This window comes from Gymnodraco acuticeps, unplaced genomic scaffold, assembly GCF_902827175.1.
Source record: "Gymnodraco acuticeps unplaced genomic scaffold, fGymAcu1.1, whole genome shotgun sequence".
Taxonomy (NCBI): Eukaryota; Metazoa; Chordata; class Actinopteri; order Perciformes; family Bathydraconidae; genus Gymnodraco; species Gymnodraco acuticeps.
In genome coordinates, this window is record NW_022990029.1 from 958561 (window position 1) to 976664 (window position 18104).

Consider the following 18104-nt stretch of genomic DNA (forward strand, 5'->3'; position numbering starts at 1 on the left):
TTCTAAGCAATTATGTCTGGAAGGGGAAAAGGAGGACATTTGAACGAGCCGACATAGCGAGACCCGGAAATGAGAGGAAGAGGGAAAGGAGGAATTTTCTTCTTAAATGTCGAAGAATAATCTGATAGAAAATGTAAACATTATTCCAACTATAGTTGATCGTTTGATGATTCGTTCTGAACGACCTGTTCCAACAGACTCGAAAATGATTGGAAGAGGAAAGGAAGGAGGTGAAAAAGGGTGGAAAAAAATACAAAAAATATATATAAGAAAATGTCTCTTCCTGGAAGCGTGCCATCTTTTGCTTCAAAATTTGGACAGTTTTGTGTTCGCCTGAACTTCACAGGCTCAGGAGAACCCCCAAGTCGTGAATATGTTGGAGAATCACTATTATTTGATACCTGCTGGATCAATACAAATGATGTGTATTCCTTCATTGCACTGCCAAACAGCACTGCTTTTTGCTAGAAGCTCCTCTGAGACGTTTCCTTGATGTTCTCACAACTAAAACTTCAGATCCCAAGTGGAAAGACTGGACTTTCGAATCTTCCATTCAAATGGATATCTCAAACATCATTGTTAAATTCTGGACTGGCCGTATTCCAGACCATGATGTTGAGACCTATTTGAAGAGATATGGAGATATAATCAGCAAATACAAACCAATAGATACATTTGGGATATGGTATGGAGCGAGAAAATACAAAATGAAGATGAACAGAAACAGTGATGGTGAGATCCAAAATCTCCCAAATTCGATATCTCTCGGCCCCTATAATGGGAGAATAATTTATCCAGGGCAATCCGTCACCTGTTTCATCTGCAACTCAGCTGACCATCAGGTCAGAAAATGCACCACAGTGAAATGTTGGAGATGCAATGAACTGGGCCACAAGGCTAAAGATTGCAATTCAGACAGTCTCTGCAACCTGTGTGGAAAGATTGGGCACACCTTCTTCAACTGCCCATCTTCTTATGTAAACAAGGCAAAAACCCAGCAGCAGCCTGGTTCTCCTTCAGTCACCCAGCAGCAGCAGCCCCGTCCTGCAGCCCAGCAGTAGCCTGGTCCTCCTTCAGTCACCCAGCAGCAGCAGCCTGGTCCTCGTCCTTCGGCCCAGCAGCAGCCTGGTCCTCCTTCAGTTACCCAGCAGCAGCAGCCTGCTCCTCGTCCTTCGGCCCAGCAGCAGCCTGGTCCTCCTTCAGTTACCCAGCAGCATCAGCCCCGTCCTGCAGCCCAGCAGAAATCTGGTCCTGTACTCCCTCCAGCCACCCAGCAGCAGCCTGGTCCTCCTTCAGTCACCCAGCAGCAGCCTGGTCCTCCTTCAGTCACCCAGCAGCAGCCCCGTCCTTCAGTCACCCAGCAGCAGCCCCGTCCTCGTCCTTCAGCCCAGCAGCAGCCTGGTCCTCGTCCTTCAGCCCAGCAGCAGCCTGGTCCTGATCCTTCAGCCCAGCAGCGGCCTGGTCCTAGTTCTTCAGCCCAGCAGCAGCCTGGTCCTGGTCCTGGTCCACACCCAGCAGCCCAGCAGCAGCTTGATCGTCGTCCTGGTTCTCACCCAGCAGCCCAGCAGCAGCCTGGTCGTCGTCCTGCCAGCAAGGCTCCCCCTCTCCCTGGAGATCAACAGCCTTCAACTCCTGAAGACGATTCTCCATCCCAGTCAGGTGAGGGTAGATTAACTATTGATAGTGATGTAGAGAGCGAGTACAGCTCTGAGAATGAGATTGAAGATGATAAATATTATGAGAGTGTGAGCGAAAGCCCAGGATCTGACTCCAGCCCTGACAGCCTTACAGCTGGTCAGCGAGTCAGCATACCCCTCTACTCGCCCCCTGAAAGCAACTCGGGGTATTTTTCACCAACTCCGGAATTTCCAGAACCCCCGAGTGAGACTCAGGGGGAAGCCCCGTCTGAGGTCTCAAAAAAGAGACCTGCAAGTAGAAACTTGAACCAAAATGAAAAACGGGCAAATGTAGATACACCATAGTGATTCATTTTATAAACCAATATGAGCTTCTTAAATGTCGCTACCTGGAATGTACGTGGTGTTCAGTCTAAAGACTTTCGAGAGAGGAACATTAAATATTTATTAGACACTAATTATGACTTCCTCTTTACGCAGTAACTTAGACTGAATACCACCAGTGATGTTGATGATGTGTGTAAACGGTGGCATAAAGGCAAAAGTATTATATCCATCGGAGAGAGTAGAGCTGACGGAGTTGGCATTTTCTTTAAAGAAAAAGACATCACTATTATTAGAAGAAGGGACATAATCCCAGGAAGGCTGCTTATGGTGGATTGCTTTTATAAAAATGAAAAATATCGACTTATTAATATTTATACTGCCGCTGAGGCAAAAAATAAGTTACAATTATTCATGGACGCTACAGAGCCCAGGAGGTGTGGTCGCTCCTACGGGGCATCGGGTTAGACTTCAATGTAGAATATGTCTCAATCATGTATTGTATTCTGGGTGAGGGGATGGACAAAAAACACAGGGACCTTTTTCAGCTGGTAATTTGTATCACATGTATGAAAATCTGGAAAACAAGGTGCAAAATGGGACTAAATCAGACGATCATAAACAGTGGCACCATCGTGAAACAAATACTTACTGAACTAAGGAGAAGAAAAACCCTGGACAAATCCCAGACTCAGCCATGGGGCATTTTGAGTCTGTGACCGAACTGAGTCTCATTGGAATATAAACGTGCTCTCTTTATGTTATTTATATATTTATTCATTGTGTTTTATGTGTATTATTAATGTAACTTGTGTATATCATGTATTGCCCAAATAATATAAAATAAAGTTTTCTAAAAAAAAAAAAAAGTAAAAAGGTCACAGAGCCTTTTCCTGGCCTCAAGTGAGAAACAGGACTTGTTTCTGAAAAAGAAACCTAGTCTAACCCTCAGCTTTTTCAGCAGGTTATTGACATGAAGTTTAAAAGTAAGACAATCATCAAGCCAGATATCTAGGTATTTATAACAGGTAACCACTTCAAGTACTTGTCCTTGCAGTAACAATATCTAAAACAGGCTCTGGTGTCTTTTTAGCTTTTGAAAAAAGCATTACCTTGGTTTTATCAACATTTAAAAGAAGCTTAAACTCAGCGAGCTGAGTCTGAATAAGGTCAACAACGTCCCATCCTTACTGTATACAGTACAGTACGGTTCCCTGCTTCCCCCTCCTGAGGTGTCGGATAGTTTTCCAGAACAACTTTGGTGCCGCCCGAAAGTCCTTCTCCATGTCTTCTCCGAACTTCTCCCACACCCGCTGCTTTGCCTCTGCCACGGCTGAGGCTGCTGCCCTTCGGGCCTGTCGGTACCTTGCAACTGCTTCGGGAGTCCCCCGGGATAACAAATCCCTGAAGGCCTCCTTCTTCAGTCGGACGGCTTCCCTGACCACCGGTGTCCACCAGGAGGTTTGAGGGTTACCGCCCCTTGAGGCACCTAAGACCTTGAGACCACAGCTCCCCGCCGCGGCTTCGGCAATAGAGGCTTTGAACACCGACCACTCTGGTTCAATGTCCCCAACCTCCACAGGAATGCCCGAAAAGCTCCGCCGGAGGTGTGAGTTGAAGGCCTCCTGAACTTGGGCCTCCTCCAGACGTTCCCAGTTCACCCGAACTACACGTTTGGGCTTACCAGGTCTATCCAGAGGCTTCCCCCGCCACTCGACCCAACTCACCACCAGATGGTGATCAGTTGACAACTCCGCCCCTCTCTTTATCCGAGTGTCCAAAACATACGGCCTCAGGTCCGATGATACGATAACGAAATCGATCATGGACCTTCTGCCTAGGGTGCTCTGATACCACGTACACTTATGAGCATCCTTATGTTCGAACATGGTGTTTGTTATGGCCAATCCATGACTAGCACAGAAGTCCAGTAACAAACCACCACTCCGGTTCAGATCAGGGGGGCCGTTCCTCCCAATCACGCCCCTCCAAGTGTCTCCATCATTGCCCACATGTGCGTTGAAATCTCCCAGCAAGATTAAAGAGTCCCCTTCAGGAGCCCCATACAGGACTCTTTCCAGGGTCTCCAAGAAGGCCGTATACTCTGAACTGCTGTTTGGTGCATAAGCAGAGTTTTCCCCCCCATAACCCGCAGGCGTAGGGAGGCGACCCTCTCGTCCACTGGGGTAAAATCCAACAACGAAGCACACAACTGGGGATTTGTGAGTATCCCCACACCCGCCCGGCGCCTCACACCTTGAGCAACTCCGGAGAAGAATAGAGTCCAACCCCTATCCAGAAGTAAGGTTCCAGAGCCGACGCTGTGCGTAGAGGTGAGCCCAACCAGATCCAACTGGTAACGCTCCACCTCCCGCACAAGCTCCGGCTCCTTCCCCCCCAGAGAGGTGGCATTCCACGTCCCCAAAGCCAGCTTCTGTTGCCCGGGTCTGGTCCGTCGAGACCCTCTGCTTTCACTGCCACCCTTCTGGCAGCGCACCCGACCCCATCGCTGTTTCCCGTAGGTCAGGGGTGCCCAACCAGTCGATCGCGATCGACCGGTCGATCGCGAGGAGATTCCCAGTCGATCGCGAGATGTGTCTAAAAATAGAACAACAATATTCTGTTTTATCGTTAATGTCCTATAAAATAATCTTCCTGTGCCAGAATAATGCACTTGAACCGTTTTCTGCTGGGCTGCAGGACGGGGCTGCTGCTGCTGGGTAACTGAAGGAGGACCAGGCTGCTGCTGGGCCGAAGGACGAGGACCACCGGGCCGGTGTCTTAGGATCTAACTTGGTTAAGGCTTCATGAACAACATTAACAGTAAAAGGAGTAAAACTGAAAGGGTTTTCCAGACCACATTGTTAAGAGTCACTGATTGGGGTGTTCACAGAAGCAGAGTTAGAAACAGAATCAAACAGAGAGCCACAGGACACAAAATGCTTATTAAAGCAATTTAACATAGTGGCCCTGTCCGATATAGTGCCAGATGCTGTGGTAAGGCAAGGAGGTAGCTCATTACGGATTTCACCGGTGGAAATCGATTTTATGGCTTTCCAAAATGTCCGAGGATTATTTAGGTTTTCTGTGGTAACTGACAAATAGTACTTCGACTTAGCACTTTTGACTTTTGAAGTGAAGCTATTTCTTAGCTGCCTAAAACGCAGCCATTCTACCTCTGAGCCTGATTGCCTAGCCTTTGCCCAGGCCTTGTTTCTCTCATGAAGGAGACTAGACAGTTCAGCAGAAAACCAAGGATTGTCTCGTCCCTTTACTCTAAATTTACGCAGGGGTGCATGTCTATCAATGATCTCCATAAAACCAAGATACAAATAAGACCATGCAGTTTCTACATCAGCACACAGATCGATTTTTCCCCAATCAAACATATAATGAACAAAACCCTGCTCCACAAAATGTTTTATGTCTCTCTTAATGATAATACGAGGTTTAACCTTTTGGACCTCAGTGTCCCTAATTGTGGCTACAACACAGTGATCGCTCAGATCATTTGCAAATACTCCCACAGATGAATATTTATGGGGAACATTAGTTAGAATGAGATCAATTATGGAGGATTTATTAGGGGACTTAATGTTAAGGCGAGTAGGACTGTCAACAATCTGAGTAACATTTAAAGAGATACAAAGGATTTTAAAATCCTCTGATACTGCAGTTAACCAGTCCCAGTTAAAATCTCCAAGTAGCACTATTTCCTTGTAGTCTAGCTGCGATAAAAGATTTGCTAGCGAAGACAAGGAGTCCTTGACAGCTGAGGGGGGTCTGTAACAGCCCACCACCATGACCTGTTGCCCCTTTGCCACTTCTATATTTAAGGCGAAAAATTCGAATTGCTTACTGATAGATTTGGAAACTAATGTGGTTACACTGAACTTATTCTTAACATAAATGGCAACGCCACCACCTTTATTAGGCCGGTCGGAACGATACACATTATAACCATTTAAGGCAGGGGTGCCCAACCAGTCGATCGCGAGATGTGTCTAAAACAACAATATTCTGTTTTATCGTTAATGTCCTATAACATAATCTTCCTGTGCCAGAATAATGCACTTGAACCGACGCATCAAAGCTTTGTGATTGTCCGGCGTGACCCCATGGGTTGGGGCGTGGCTGGTGGGCAGTGGGCACTATTTCGCTGAGGTTGTCCGTGTCAACAGGAGTGACAGTCCGCACACACACAAGACCGCAATTATGGCAAAATATATAATTTTCACTCCGAGTGGGAGGATGATTATTTTTGTATCTATTCCAATTCAAAGTCCATCTGTCTCATCTACAATGCGAGCGTGGCTTTATCGAAGAAGGGTCATTTAGGAGCGGCATTTCAAAACAGTGCACAAATGCTACGAGACGGAATTCCCTCCTAATTCTGCCCTACGCTCTCAAAAGGGGAGGGGCCTGAGAGGACAGCTAAATGCACAGCAGTCCATTTCTACCAGGCCCAACAACAAGAGCAAGGCTGCTACCATAGCATCTTATCGTGTCAGTCACGTTCTTGCGAAACACATGAAGTCTTTCAAAGACGGCGAAGTTGTGAAAGAAGCATTCCTGGATGCTGCCGACGCGCTTTTGGGGGACAGTCAAAATAACAGTAGCATTTCAACAAGTTTTTGATATAATAAAAACTCAAGTTAGATACCGTTATTAATCAGCTGTAAGTTTTAGTTTGTTTGAACTTATTCATTATAATTATTGTACAAAATGGTATAAGAATTCAAACTTAAATTGATTATAGTCTATTATCAATTCAGGTTAAGAAACTAGTGTTGCTTGCATCCTATTTTAAAGGCATTTATTTTTATAATCTACTAAAATACAAAAAAAAAAGGGTTTGATTCTATTAATTTTGTCTTTTGTATTGCACTTTGGCAGCAGATTCCTGTGTAGCTTCAGATCTGAGTTGTCTTATTAGTAAGCCTCATTTATACTTTTGTAGCAACACTATTTTTATATAATGGCAAAGAAAGGGTTCAGAGTATTTTCTCTTTTTCCTGTGTCATATGTGGCAGCACTGTTCAATGTTTCTTGAAAACATTACCCACTATGTGACACGTAAATAAACTCCAACTCTGTATCAACAACACTGTTGTGTAACTTCAGTTAAATACTTGTATTTATGTAGATTAGAAAGAGGTAAAATAAAGGATCTGCAGTATTTTATGAAGTATTAATCGTACAAAGGTCAGTTTTATACAAGTAGAAGTGTGTATTTACCTGGCAGTAGGCTGTAAGTAATGGCTATGCCTCTCTATTTGGACTGGTAGATCTCGGCAGACTGGCAACTTTAAAAGTAGCTCTCGGTTCAAAAACGGTTGGGCACCCCAGATTTAAGGCAATGTCAGAGGCCAAAATAGATTTATTTAGCCATGTTTCTGATAAAACAATGACGTCAGCGTCAGTCGAGCTCGCCCAAATCCGGACAAAATCTAGTTTACCTAACAGACTGCGCACATTCAAATGGATGAAACCCAACCCAGACCTAGCTTTAAAATCAGCAGGAGTAGCGATCTGACTACTACTACTGGGCGGACCAGGGTTAGGTTGTACATTTCCTGACAGTAATAGCAACAAAAAAACCAGGCATCTTTTCCTTTTAATCGACACACATACATTGTCATCTACTTTAGAAACACCGGAAAAGTCTGTGAGAGTGTGATTTGAGCTTAAGAAGCAGTCCTGAAGAACCATCATCGCAGGAAAACTAAAAAGACAAACATATTTTGTCGAGCAGATTGTCTGTGACAAGGCAACCGGTAATTGTTTGTGCAACACATCCGAACCTTTTCAGGGGATGCCCACTGCGGGTGGCAGAACAGACCTGAATCCAGTAGACTTCTCAGAATGACTAGAGATCTTCTCATTGTCCAATATAGTTAACAGGCACAGCAGAATCCCGATACGGGCCATTTTCCCAGACCAGCACACAGTATCCGCGATGTTCCTGGGGCAAATCAGCACAGCAGCAAAGGACTGGTGAAAGTAGCAGCGTGGAAGTGCTCCGGTCCCTCCGTGGTATCCCCGGGGTGAAAGCAGGCCTCTGCAACAGCAGAACCAGGACAGGTGGAAAGCAGGCCCCAGCCGTGGTAAAATCCTCCTCCGCACAGCAACACACGCCCGGTGGAAGCAGGCCAAGCCCGAAGCGTGGATCCACTCCGTCTCTCCGCGACGACTCCGGGGTAAAAACCTCTCCAATACAGCCGTACTTTACAGGTGGGAGCAGGCCTCCGTAGATCGCAGATCGCAGGCAGCAACAGGTGGAGCTGCTCCGTCTCTTCGCGACGAGCAGGCCTCCGTAGATCGCAGATCGCAGGCAGCAACAGGTGGAGCCGCTCCGTCTCTTCGCTCCGTCTCCGGGGGAAGAACACCTCAGTACAGCCGTACTCGACAGGTGGGAGTAGGCCTCCGCAGATCGCAGACAAACTAAAACTACTACTTGTATAAGCAGGGATGGCTACATGTTTGTAAGCAGGAGAGCTAGATGCTAACAGATGCCAGATGCTAACAGGTCGTGGGAGCCTGTAAAAATTGTATATATTCATAGTAATGAAATGGTTTCTCTGCATTTGACCCATCCTAGTGTTAGGAGCAGTGGGATGCCGTTATGAACGGCGCCCGGGAAGCAGTGTAGGGAACAGTGCCTTGCTCAGGGACACCTCGTAGCACTTGGTCTTGCCGGTACTTGAACTGGTGACCTTCCAGTTGCCAAGCCAAGTCCCTATGGACCGCCCAATTGAGGGAGACTTTCATAGACTTTCATATTTCATATTCAGTGTGCATCTGGACCCGGTAACGACATTACCTATTGACGCAGCAACCACTGTAAGTTATATTCTTGTTTAATTAGACTTCTCTGTTTCATTTATTCGACTCTGTATAAATTGTTATTGTAGCTTTAACGGCTAAATCGCGTTTGAGAGATTTTAAATCTCAGATCTGCTCAGGCGAAACCTGCTTTACAGGTCTCAGCACTCAAGCCTGCATTAATATAGGCACGGCCAGTCTATTGTCGCCCATCAGCTGTAGATAGTTAACTAATTAGAGGGCCGTGGCCCTACAGCTGTGTGAACTGAGCAATCAGGCGTCCATTTTTGGGTAGCTCTTTCCTGGAGCGTCAGCTTCAGCGTCAGACAGCCGAAGACTGACAAAGACATTGGAGTCCTGCGGGAGTAAGACTGACAAAGACATTGGAGTCCTGCGGGAGTCACGAGGGAGGCAAAGAGGAGGCAAATCCTACTCTGATTGAGCTGGTGTCTTATTTATCTTTTCTTTAGTTTTCTAGCCCCTCATGCTATAATCATGTGTATTTTCTCCATTCCTGTTCATGTGTCTTCTCGCAATTATCACTGGCCCCGTGTATCTCCTAATCGATATAACCGGCCTGCTCTCGTCTATCCCACGTGCTCCACTGAGATCCAACATCTAGTTTCAGGTGGCCTGTGGAACTGCCAGTCAGCTGTTCCTAAGGCTGACTTCATCTCTGGCTACGCCTCCCTGCAGTCTCTGGATTTCCTTGCTCTCACTGAGACCTGGATTACTCCATCCAACACATCCACCCCAGCAGCTCTCTCCACTGCATATTCCTTCTCCCATACACCCAGACCCACTGGCAGAGGAGGTGGCACTGGTCTCCTGCTATCTCCCAAATGGAGCTTTTCCCTCTTCAAGCTACCTAACTTCACTCCTTCCACCTTTGAATTCCATGCCGTCACAGTAACCCATCCTATACAGTTAACCATTGTTGTTCTCTACCGTCCACCAGGCGCCTTGGGGGACTTCTTGGAGGAATTAGATAATCTCCTCTCACTCATCCCTGAAACTGGCCCTCCCGCTGTACTTCTCGGAGACTTTAACCTCCAGACGGGGAAGATAGACGAACTAACATCTCTGTTAACCGCCTTTGCTTTCTCACTGTCTCCGTCCCCACCGACTCATAAAGCTGGCAATGTCCTTGATCTCATATTCTCAAGGAACTGCTCTACTTCTAACCTCTCTGTAAACCCGCTCCACACATCCGATCACTTCTTCATTTCATTCTCTCTATCCCTTTCCAAACATAACAAACTAATCTCTTCCCATCCTGCACTTGTCCGCCGTAACCTTCGCTCCCTCTCCCCCCCTACCTTTGCCTCGTCGGTGCTCTCAGCCCTCCCTTCCTCGGACTCGTTCCATCTCCTGCCTCCAAACTCTGCTGCAGAAACTCTCCTCTCTACTCTCTCATCCACTCTGGACTCGCTCTGTCCTCTCACATCTCGGCAGGCTCGTCAGTCCCCTCCTGCTCCCTGGCTAAATGATGCACTGCGTGCTAATAGAACCGTCCTTAGGGCAGCAGAGCGGAAATGGTGGAAATCCAAACACCGTGACGACCTCCTAACCTACCAAGCTCTCCTCTCCTCTTTCTCTGCTTCGATCTCTCAGGCAAAAAGCACTTTCTTTCAAGATAAGATCCAATCTTCCTATTCCAATCCTAAAAAACTATTTTCCATCTTCTCCACCCTCTTGGACCCTCCAAAAGCTCCTCCCCCCTTCTCACTTCTGTCAAGCGACTTTGTTACCCACTTTGAAAAAAAGGTTGATGATATTCGCTCTTCTTTTTCTGACTCACCTTTACTCACCGCTGGGTCACCAGACCCTCCTTCCACCAACACACTTACCTCCTTTTCCCCTCTCTCTCCAAGTGAGGTTCTTACCCTCATTACCTCTGCCCGCCCTACCACCTGTCCTCTGGACCCTATCCCTTCAAACCTCCTTCAGACTATCGCTCCTGATATTCTACCGTTTCTCACCCATTTCATCAACACTTCTCTAACTTCTGGTCACTTTCCAAACAGTCTCAAGGAGGCAAGAGTAAACCCTCTCCTAAAGAAACCCACTCTCAACCCGTCTGATGTTATAAACTACAGGCCTGTCTCTCTCCTCCCGTTCCTGTCTAAATCACTTGAACGCGCTGTCTTTAAACAACTCTCCTGTTATCTCAATCAGAACAACCTTCTGGATCCGCACCAGTCTGGTTTCAAGGCAGGTCACTCCACAGAAACTGCTCTCATTGCTGTCACGGAGGAACTGCACACTGCCAAAACTGCATCCCTCTCCTCTGTCATCATCCTATTGGACCTGTCTGCTGCATTCGACACGGTGAATCATCAGATCCTCCTTCGCACTCTCCAAAAACTTGGAGTTTCAGGCTCTGCACTTTCCCTCCTCACCTCATACCTCAAAGACCGTACCTACAGGGTGACTTGGAGAGGGTCTGAGTCCGACCCTTTTCAATTAACTACGGGGGTCCCTCAGGGCTCTGTTCTTGGTCCCCTCCTCTTCTCCGTGTACACAAACTCGCTCGGATCAGTCATTAGCCCGCATGGTTTTTCTTACCACTGCTACGCTGATGACACCCAATTAATTCTGTCCTTTCCCCGCTCAGAGACCCAGGTCGTTGCACGCATCTCTGCTTGTCTAGCTGACATCTCTCAGTGGATGTCTGCTCACCACCTCAAGCTCAACCTTGACAAGACTGAGCTGCTCTTCCTCCCGGGAAAAGATTGTCCCACTCTTGACCTAACAATCAACATCGGCACCTCAGTTGTTTCCCCGACTCAGACTGCAAGGAATCTGGGTGTGACCCTAGATAACAACCTGTCCTTCACTGCAAACATCGCTGCTACAACCCGTTGCTGCAGATACACGCTTTACAACATCAGGAAGATACGTCCCCAGCTGACTCAGAAAGCGACTCAGGTTCTGGTCCAGGCTCTCGTCATCTCACGCCTAGACTACTGCAACTCCCTCCTGGCTGGTCTACCTGCATGTTCCATCCGACCTCTGCAGCTCACCCAGAATGCAGCGGCTCGTCTGGTCTTCAACCTTCCTAAATTCTCCCACACCACTCCGCTCCTCCGCTCCCTTCACTGGCTTCCGGTAACTGCTAGAATCCACTTCAAGACACTGGTACTTGCTTACCGTGCTGCGAATGGATCTGGCCCTTCCTACATCCAGGACATGGTTAAACCGTACACCCCAGCGCGTGCACTACGCTCTGCATCAGCCAAACGACTCGTTGCGCCCTCGCTGCGAGGGGGACCCAAGTTCCCATCGGCGAAAACACGTGGGCTTGCTGTCCTGGCTCCAAGATGGTGGAATGAGCTCGCCATTGACATCAGGACGGCAGATAGCTTGCACATCTTCCGGCGCAAACTGAAAACTCATCTCTTTCGACTCCACTTCGAGCGTTAGAACTATTAACGAAGCACTTTTATACTAATAAAGGACTGGCTTACCTAAAGCCAGTGGAGTAGCACTTGAAATGTTTGGCTCTATGAAACCTGATGTACTTATATGATTCTGTTTTCTTCAAGGTTGTGTCTTCCTGGTCGAATGTACTTATTGTAAGTCGCTTTGGATAAAAGCGTCAGCTAAATGCAATGTAATGTAATGTAATGCCATGCATGAACCAACAATAAGTAAACATGTTAAGATATAAATACAAACATACAGAACAACAAACTGTTAGTTAAAACAGTTTTAGGTCAAGTCGCAAGAGGTTCCATAGGTCAGCTGATCAAACACTAAAGTTGTCTCTCCAAAATCATTCCTTCTTCCTTCCAAGACAGTTTCTGCAGAGAGTTCAGAATTAGAATCAGCTTCATTACCTGTAGGTTTACACATACAAGGAATTTGCTTCGGTATAAGGGGTGCACGTGCTGGAGTGTATGGTTTAACCAAGGCCTGGATGAAGGAAGGGGCTGATCCCTTCACAGCACGGTAGGCCAGCACCAGGGTCTTGAAGCAGATTCTTGCATCCACTGACAGCCAGTGGAGGGAGTGAAGGAGTGGTGTAGTGTTGGAGAACTGGGGGAGGTTGAAGACCTGATGGTGTTTGCAGGTAGACCAGCCGGGAGGGCGTTGCAGTAGTCCAGGCGCGAGATGACCAGAGCCTGGACCAGGACCTGCGTTGCCTCCTGGGACAGTAGGGGACAGAAGGGGACAGAAGGGGACAGTAGGGGACGTATCCTCCTGATGTTATAGAGTGTGTATCTGCAGGATCGGGATGTAGCAGCAATGTTAGCAGTGAAGTTCAGCTGGTGGTCCAGGGCCACGCCCAGGTTCCTTGCAGTCTGTGTCGGGGAAACAACAGAGGTGCCAATGTTGATGGACAGCTCATGGATGGGAGAGTCCTTACCTGGGATGAAGAGCAGTTAGGTGTTCTTTAGGTTGAGCTTCAGGTGGTGAGCAAGCAGACAAGCAGAGATGAGTGCGACCACCTGTGTTTCAGACCGGGGTAAAGACAGAATCAGTTGTGTGTCATCTGTATAGCTATGATAGGAGAAGCCATGAGAGAATGAGAGAGCCAAGACAGTTTGTGTCCAGAGAGAAGAGGAGGGGACCCAGGACAGACCCCTGTGCGACCTCAGTGAGGAGATGACGAGAAACTGACACAGACCCTCACCAAGTTACCCTGTAGCTCGGATGAATAGCTGGCATGATACAAGTCTCCAATAACCTTATCACAGAGGATACACAGGGAATGCTGCTATGACCGGTAATATGGTGATATATGACCTCAGGCATGAGTGGAAAAAAGTCTGGAAACTACATCCATATATTTAAAAAAAAAAAAAAATGTATTCTACTAAAATCATACAAAAACAAAAACGTATAATTCATACACACAAATGAACAAAATTAGTAGAAGCGTGAGGGCTGAAGCATAGCTTATGGATTGATTTAACAATTCAAAAATCGGGATTTGCTTCCAAGTAAGAGATATGTGTATTGTAATTTGCTGACAGGATTACTGATGTTGTATTTAAATTTGAATGGTCCAGAGTGTGATCCAGGTGAAGTACGGGGGCAGGAATCCAGAGAGTTTTCCAGGAGGGGACAGAAAAAGGAGTCAGGCAGGATGACTGCAGAAACATGGAACAGGTATTAGAGACCTGGATAAACAACTGGAATATCAAAAAATAGGCAAGAACATGACCAACTAGCTGTGTAGCAGAGTCTACGACCTGATGGCTTGGGGGAGTTGGAGCCCAGTATTTAAAGCCCAGCTGATTGGGATTGACAACCGCCTGGCACCTGCAAACCAAATCCCACTCCTGTAATCAAGCACAGACACAGAGGGGGGAGGGATAAGAAAGATTCCTGCCGGGAAGAAGCAGAGGGACTGACATTTAAAGAGTTAACACTTTTCTAAAGTGCTTCATACAGCAATGGAACACTATTTGACTGATATTAAACATGTCATGTAGCTCTTTAAATAGTGTGCCATATAATGCCTCTGAGAATCACAGGTGTTTGTTTCTCTTTGTGCCTCCACACTGCAGTTGAAGCGTCAGAACCGCTCTCTGAAGAGGAAGAGCATGATGATGCTGCCCCACCTCAGCCCAAAGACCATCACTGAGATAAACCTCATGGACCAAGAGGAGGAGGAGCAGGAGGAGGGACATGCAGACAGCCTTCTCTGCCCCTCCCCCCAGTGCCAGAGCAACATCTCAGGTACAACCTGTCTCCAGCCCAGGATGAACTGTATATAAAAACACACATTTACCAGCAAGTCAGACCCAAGCCACAAACAGCCAAAAGATGTGCGCTGTTGTGTGCGTTGTTGAAGTAGTTCAAGGTTTTAGAGGGTATTTTAGAAGTCCTGCAAGGCACATTTATTTATATAGAACCTTTCAACACAAGGCAATTCAAAGTGCTTTACAAAAATGAAAAACATTAAGAGCATTAAGAAATAGAGCAGCGGAATCACTTTATAAATGACATTTAAAAACAGTCATTAAAAAGCGAAGAATACAATAAACATAAAACAAGCTAATGTAGAATAACACAGGTATAAAATACATGAATAAAAGTTACAGAGCCGTGTAAGATATGAATAGTTCAATTACAAGCAATGGCAAAAAAAAGTCTCCCCCCCCCCCCAGAAATGGCATATACAGTCACTTGTATATGTTTATCAGTTTACAGTTTGGGCCTTAAAATCTTCATCTGATTAAATGAATATCTCTATGAAATCTGAAATCATATTCCACAATGAAGTTCTAACAATCATTAATAAATAAGTCCATCAATGATCATCAATTTGAAGGATTATTTGATCATTTGGATTGAAGGGCAATACTCCTCATTATGCTGTATTACAGTAGCCTCAATTCATATATTACTCAAAGCAAATGTCAAATCTCCCACAGTGCATGACATTAAAAGTATGCAGTGCTTGCACGTGCATAGAGTACGTTAGCAGTAACTTTGAAGAGTATGTTCAGGATACTTCTCCTCCAGCCGTCTCTTGGAAATGTCATGGTTAGTTCCTGTAGTCAATCAGTAATTATACCTCTGGTAATAATGGATTCATTCTGCATGATGCTTTTCCCATCATGTTGTTCAAGGCTGTTGGCATTATAAGTGAGAGATAATCATGCCATTTGCAAATGATATACTCTGATTCAGAAGATGATTACATTCAGAAATACGATTGTGGGCTTATTATGTTGAACATTCATCATTTCATGTTAATGGACAGCTAGTCAAATCCATTTCCTGTCTGGCAACACATAGGACACTCTTATTGTACACATGTACACTTAAACTATATAAAGGTTTAAAGGGAGAATAATTCAGGAACAGCTGTTTTTTATCATCAAAGGTGAGGTCAATAAAAGTCCCAGCATTGTGAAAACTGCTCGTCTGCTCAGACTTGCTTTAACATTTTATTTTATTATGAGACTTTTATCCATCAGAATACATGTTATTCTCAGCAAAGTGCACTCTACCCCTCACCAAAAACAACTGTAGGTGTCAGTGACCTTTTTCTGCTTAAGTACTCTCATAAATGTCTCAGCCTGGTCCTGCTGTGTAGTAACAGATGTAATCTGTGTCATTTCAGAAAGGATTTCAGACAGTGGTGTTACTAAACTCTCGTGGGCACAGCAATCCTAGCATGTTATGCAGTTAACACAATAAGTGAATTACCAGCATTATAACATACGTATACATATGTTGGTGCTGCTTGTTTTTTTATTTTACAGTATATTAATATCCATTACTTTTAGTATTGCTAACACATATCACAAATCAATGAATGCATGACTCCTGTAGTATATGTTGTGTTCAACATCTTTTTACCACTGTTCTGGAGTACATATTCAAATATTTAAAATACAAAAGCATCACAAATCTTGTACTTTAATCCCAGCTGTGTATTTTGTTTTCATTATATAACTAGTAATCCCAACATTACATTAAAGCCAGTCACACTCACCTTGGCAGTAACAACAGATTGATCAAGCTGAAGGCTGATCCTTTCATTGATTGATTTGGTTTTGGGGACAGTGATGGCATCCAGAAGAGAGCTGTCAGTGTCCTCTCCAAGAGGAACCATGTTGAGAAGAAAGCTCCGGAAACAACCAGTAGTGTGTGCATGACATGTGTGTACATTGCTTTGGTTTTCTTTGTTTCAGAGCTTCAATTGGAGTTGGAGTTAACACGTGAGGAGAAACAACAAGCCATCACTGATCTGGAGTCAGTAACAGAACAACTGAGGGAAACCAGGGAAGAAGTCAGTTTTTTTGTTTTGCCTTTTTCTGTCCTAACACTATACATTTTTCTTCATAATAAATGTATGTCAATGGCAAGACTACAACAAGAGAAAGCGTCTCCTCTTCCTTTGCTGTGGTTTTCAGTCTATCACATGTCCAAACTCAGTGCACACTGTCCATCTCTTTTGAAATGATGTGTGGTATCTTCAACATTTCATCACCACGGCATGACTTCAGCCCTGTATCCCTGTGTCTCGTTAGTATCAACAGCTGATTGACAGAAGGGCACTACAGTGTATCAGTGCAGCTGCAGATTGTCCTGGCAAAGTGACATCTCTCTGAAGGGCAGTAAGGTTTTTGCATTGCCCATCAAAATAAGGACCTTTTTGTGCTACAGTATCTTCCTCCCTTTAGCTTGCAGAATGTCAGTTTTGTCACATGAAAAGGCAGTAATATTAGTTGTTAGGTCTAAGGGAGTTAATTATGTCTAAGCCTTTCAGCTATAGCAGCCATTAAAAGGCCATAACATATGCTGAAGGGCAATGCCAAATACCAGGAGGGACAGGGACCCCTCGGAGCTTCACACTACTATTAGGGTGGGTGGCGCAGTGGTCTGTGCGTTTGATCATCAGATCAAGGGGGCGTTGGGGAACTCCAGTTCGAAACCCGCTCCCGCCCCACTGCGTCAGGCCGTTGTGTCCTTGGGCAAGACACTTCACCCGAATTTGCTCCTGTGGGTATTGTCCACAGTAGATGACCATTACATATCTTAATGTGTATTTGTAAAGCGCTTTGAGAGTCATTGATAAAGCGCTATAATAAATATAAGGATTATTATTATTACTATGTGTCGGCTTCTGTGTGTCTTCTTGTGTTGCTACCTACTCACTGACGGCTCACAGCTCTGCTTAGTTTCAGTTTATTTGGGTTCAATAATAGATGCAGACACAAACTATACCAAAATACTTGTTCTCTTCCTCCCTTCTCCACCTCTCTCCTCCTTCTTCCTTTCCTTCCGTCTTGACAAATAAGGAAACCTAACCATGATTTTTTTTCAGGACTTTGTCTGAACTTCAGTGCCAGGCTTTCATTGTGTTCGTTTGGCAGAGCACCATTCACTCTTCCTCTTCATTTTGCTTTTTGTCCAGCTTTCTTAAAAGACCACACCAGAGTTCTTATCCCATTCACTACAAGTCAGGCATACTTAGCTGCTAGCCATTTTGCTCCCCTGCTTATTTGTCTTGTTCTTGTTTATTTAAACAATATCATTCTCACTATAAAACAGAACTCACAAAATCTCTGTTTTGTTTCTCTACTCTGTCCCTTTTTCTATATGCAGTTGCTGAAAGAGAAACATAATAACACCATTGTAATTGCTGAGGCAGTGCGGCAAAAGAAGCTCCTGGGGAAATATAACAGAGGTTGGTGGCATTGCACATTCAGTATATCATTTGGAAACTTTGAAGAAACATTATCAGTAATAATCACATGGATCCTAATCATGAGCATCGTCTCACTTGGTTATACCAGGGTATACCGATAACATCATAGACTGATATGGACTTCATGTAGCTTCACTGAT

General features: G+C 45.4%; 1 protein-coding gene across 3 annotated transcripts in view; it reads left to right on the forward strand.

Moving 5' to 3' along the window:
• The window catches only part of shtn1 (shootin 1), an 84112-nt gene that overhangs the window by 52747 nt on the left and 13261 nt on the right, over positions 1-18104 (forward strand). For 2 of the 3 annotated variants that reach the window (XM_034215018.1, XM_034215019.1), the window contains exons 5-7: positions 14306-14477; positions 16445-16542; positions 17862-17943. In XM_034215018.1, coding sequence (XP_034070909.1) covers positions 14306-14477; positions 16445-16542; positions 17862-17943 — 352 coding nt within the window. The remainder of the gene's footprint in view (positions 1-14305; positions 14478-16444; positions 16543-17861; positions 17944-18104) is intronic. The other variant, XM_034215020.1, reaches the window with a different exon arrangement.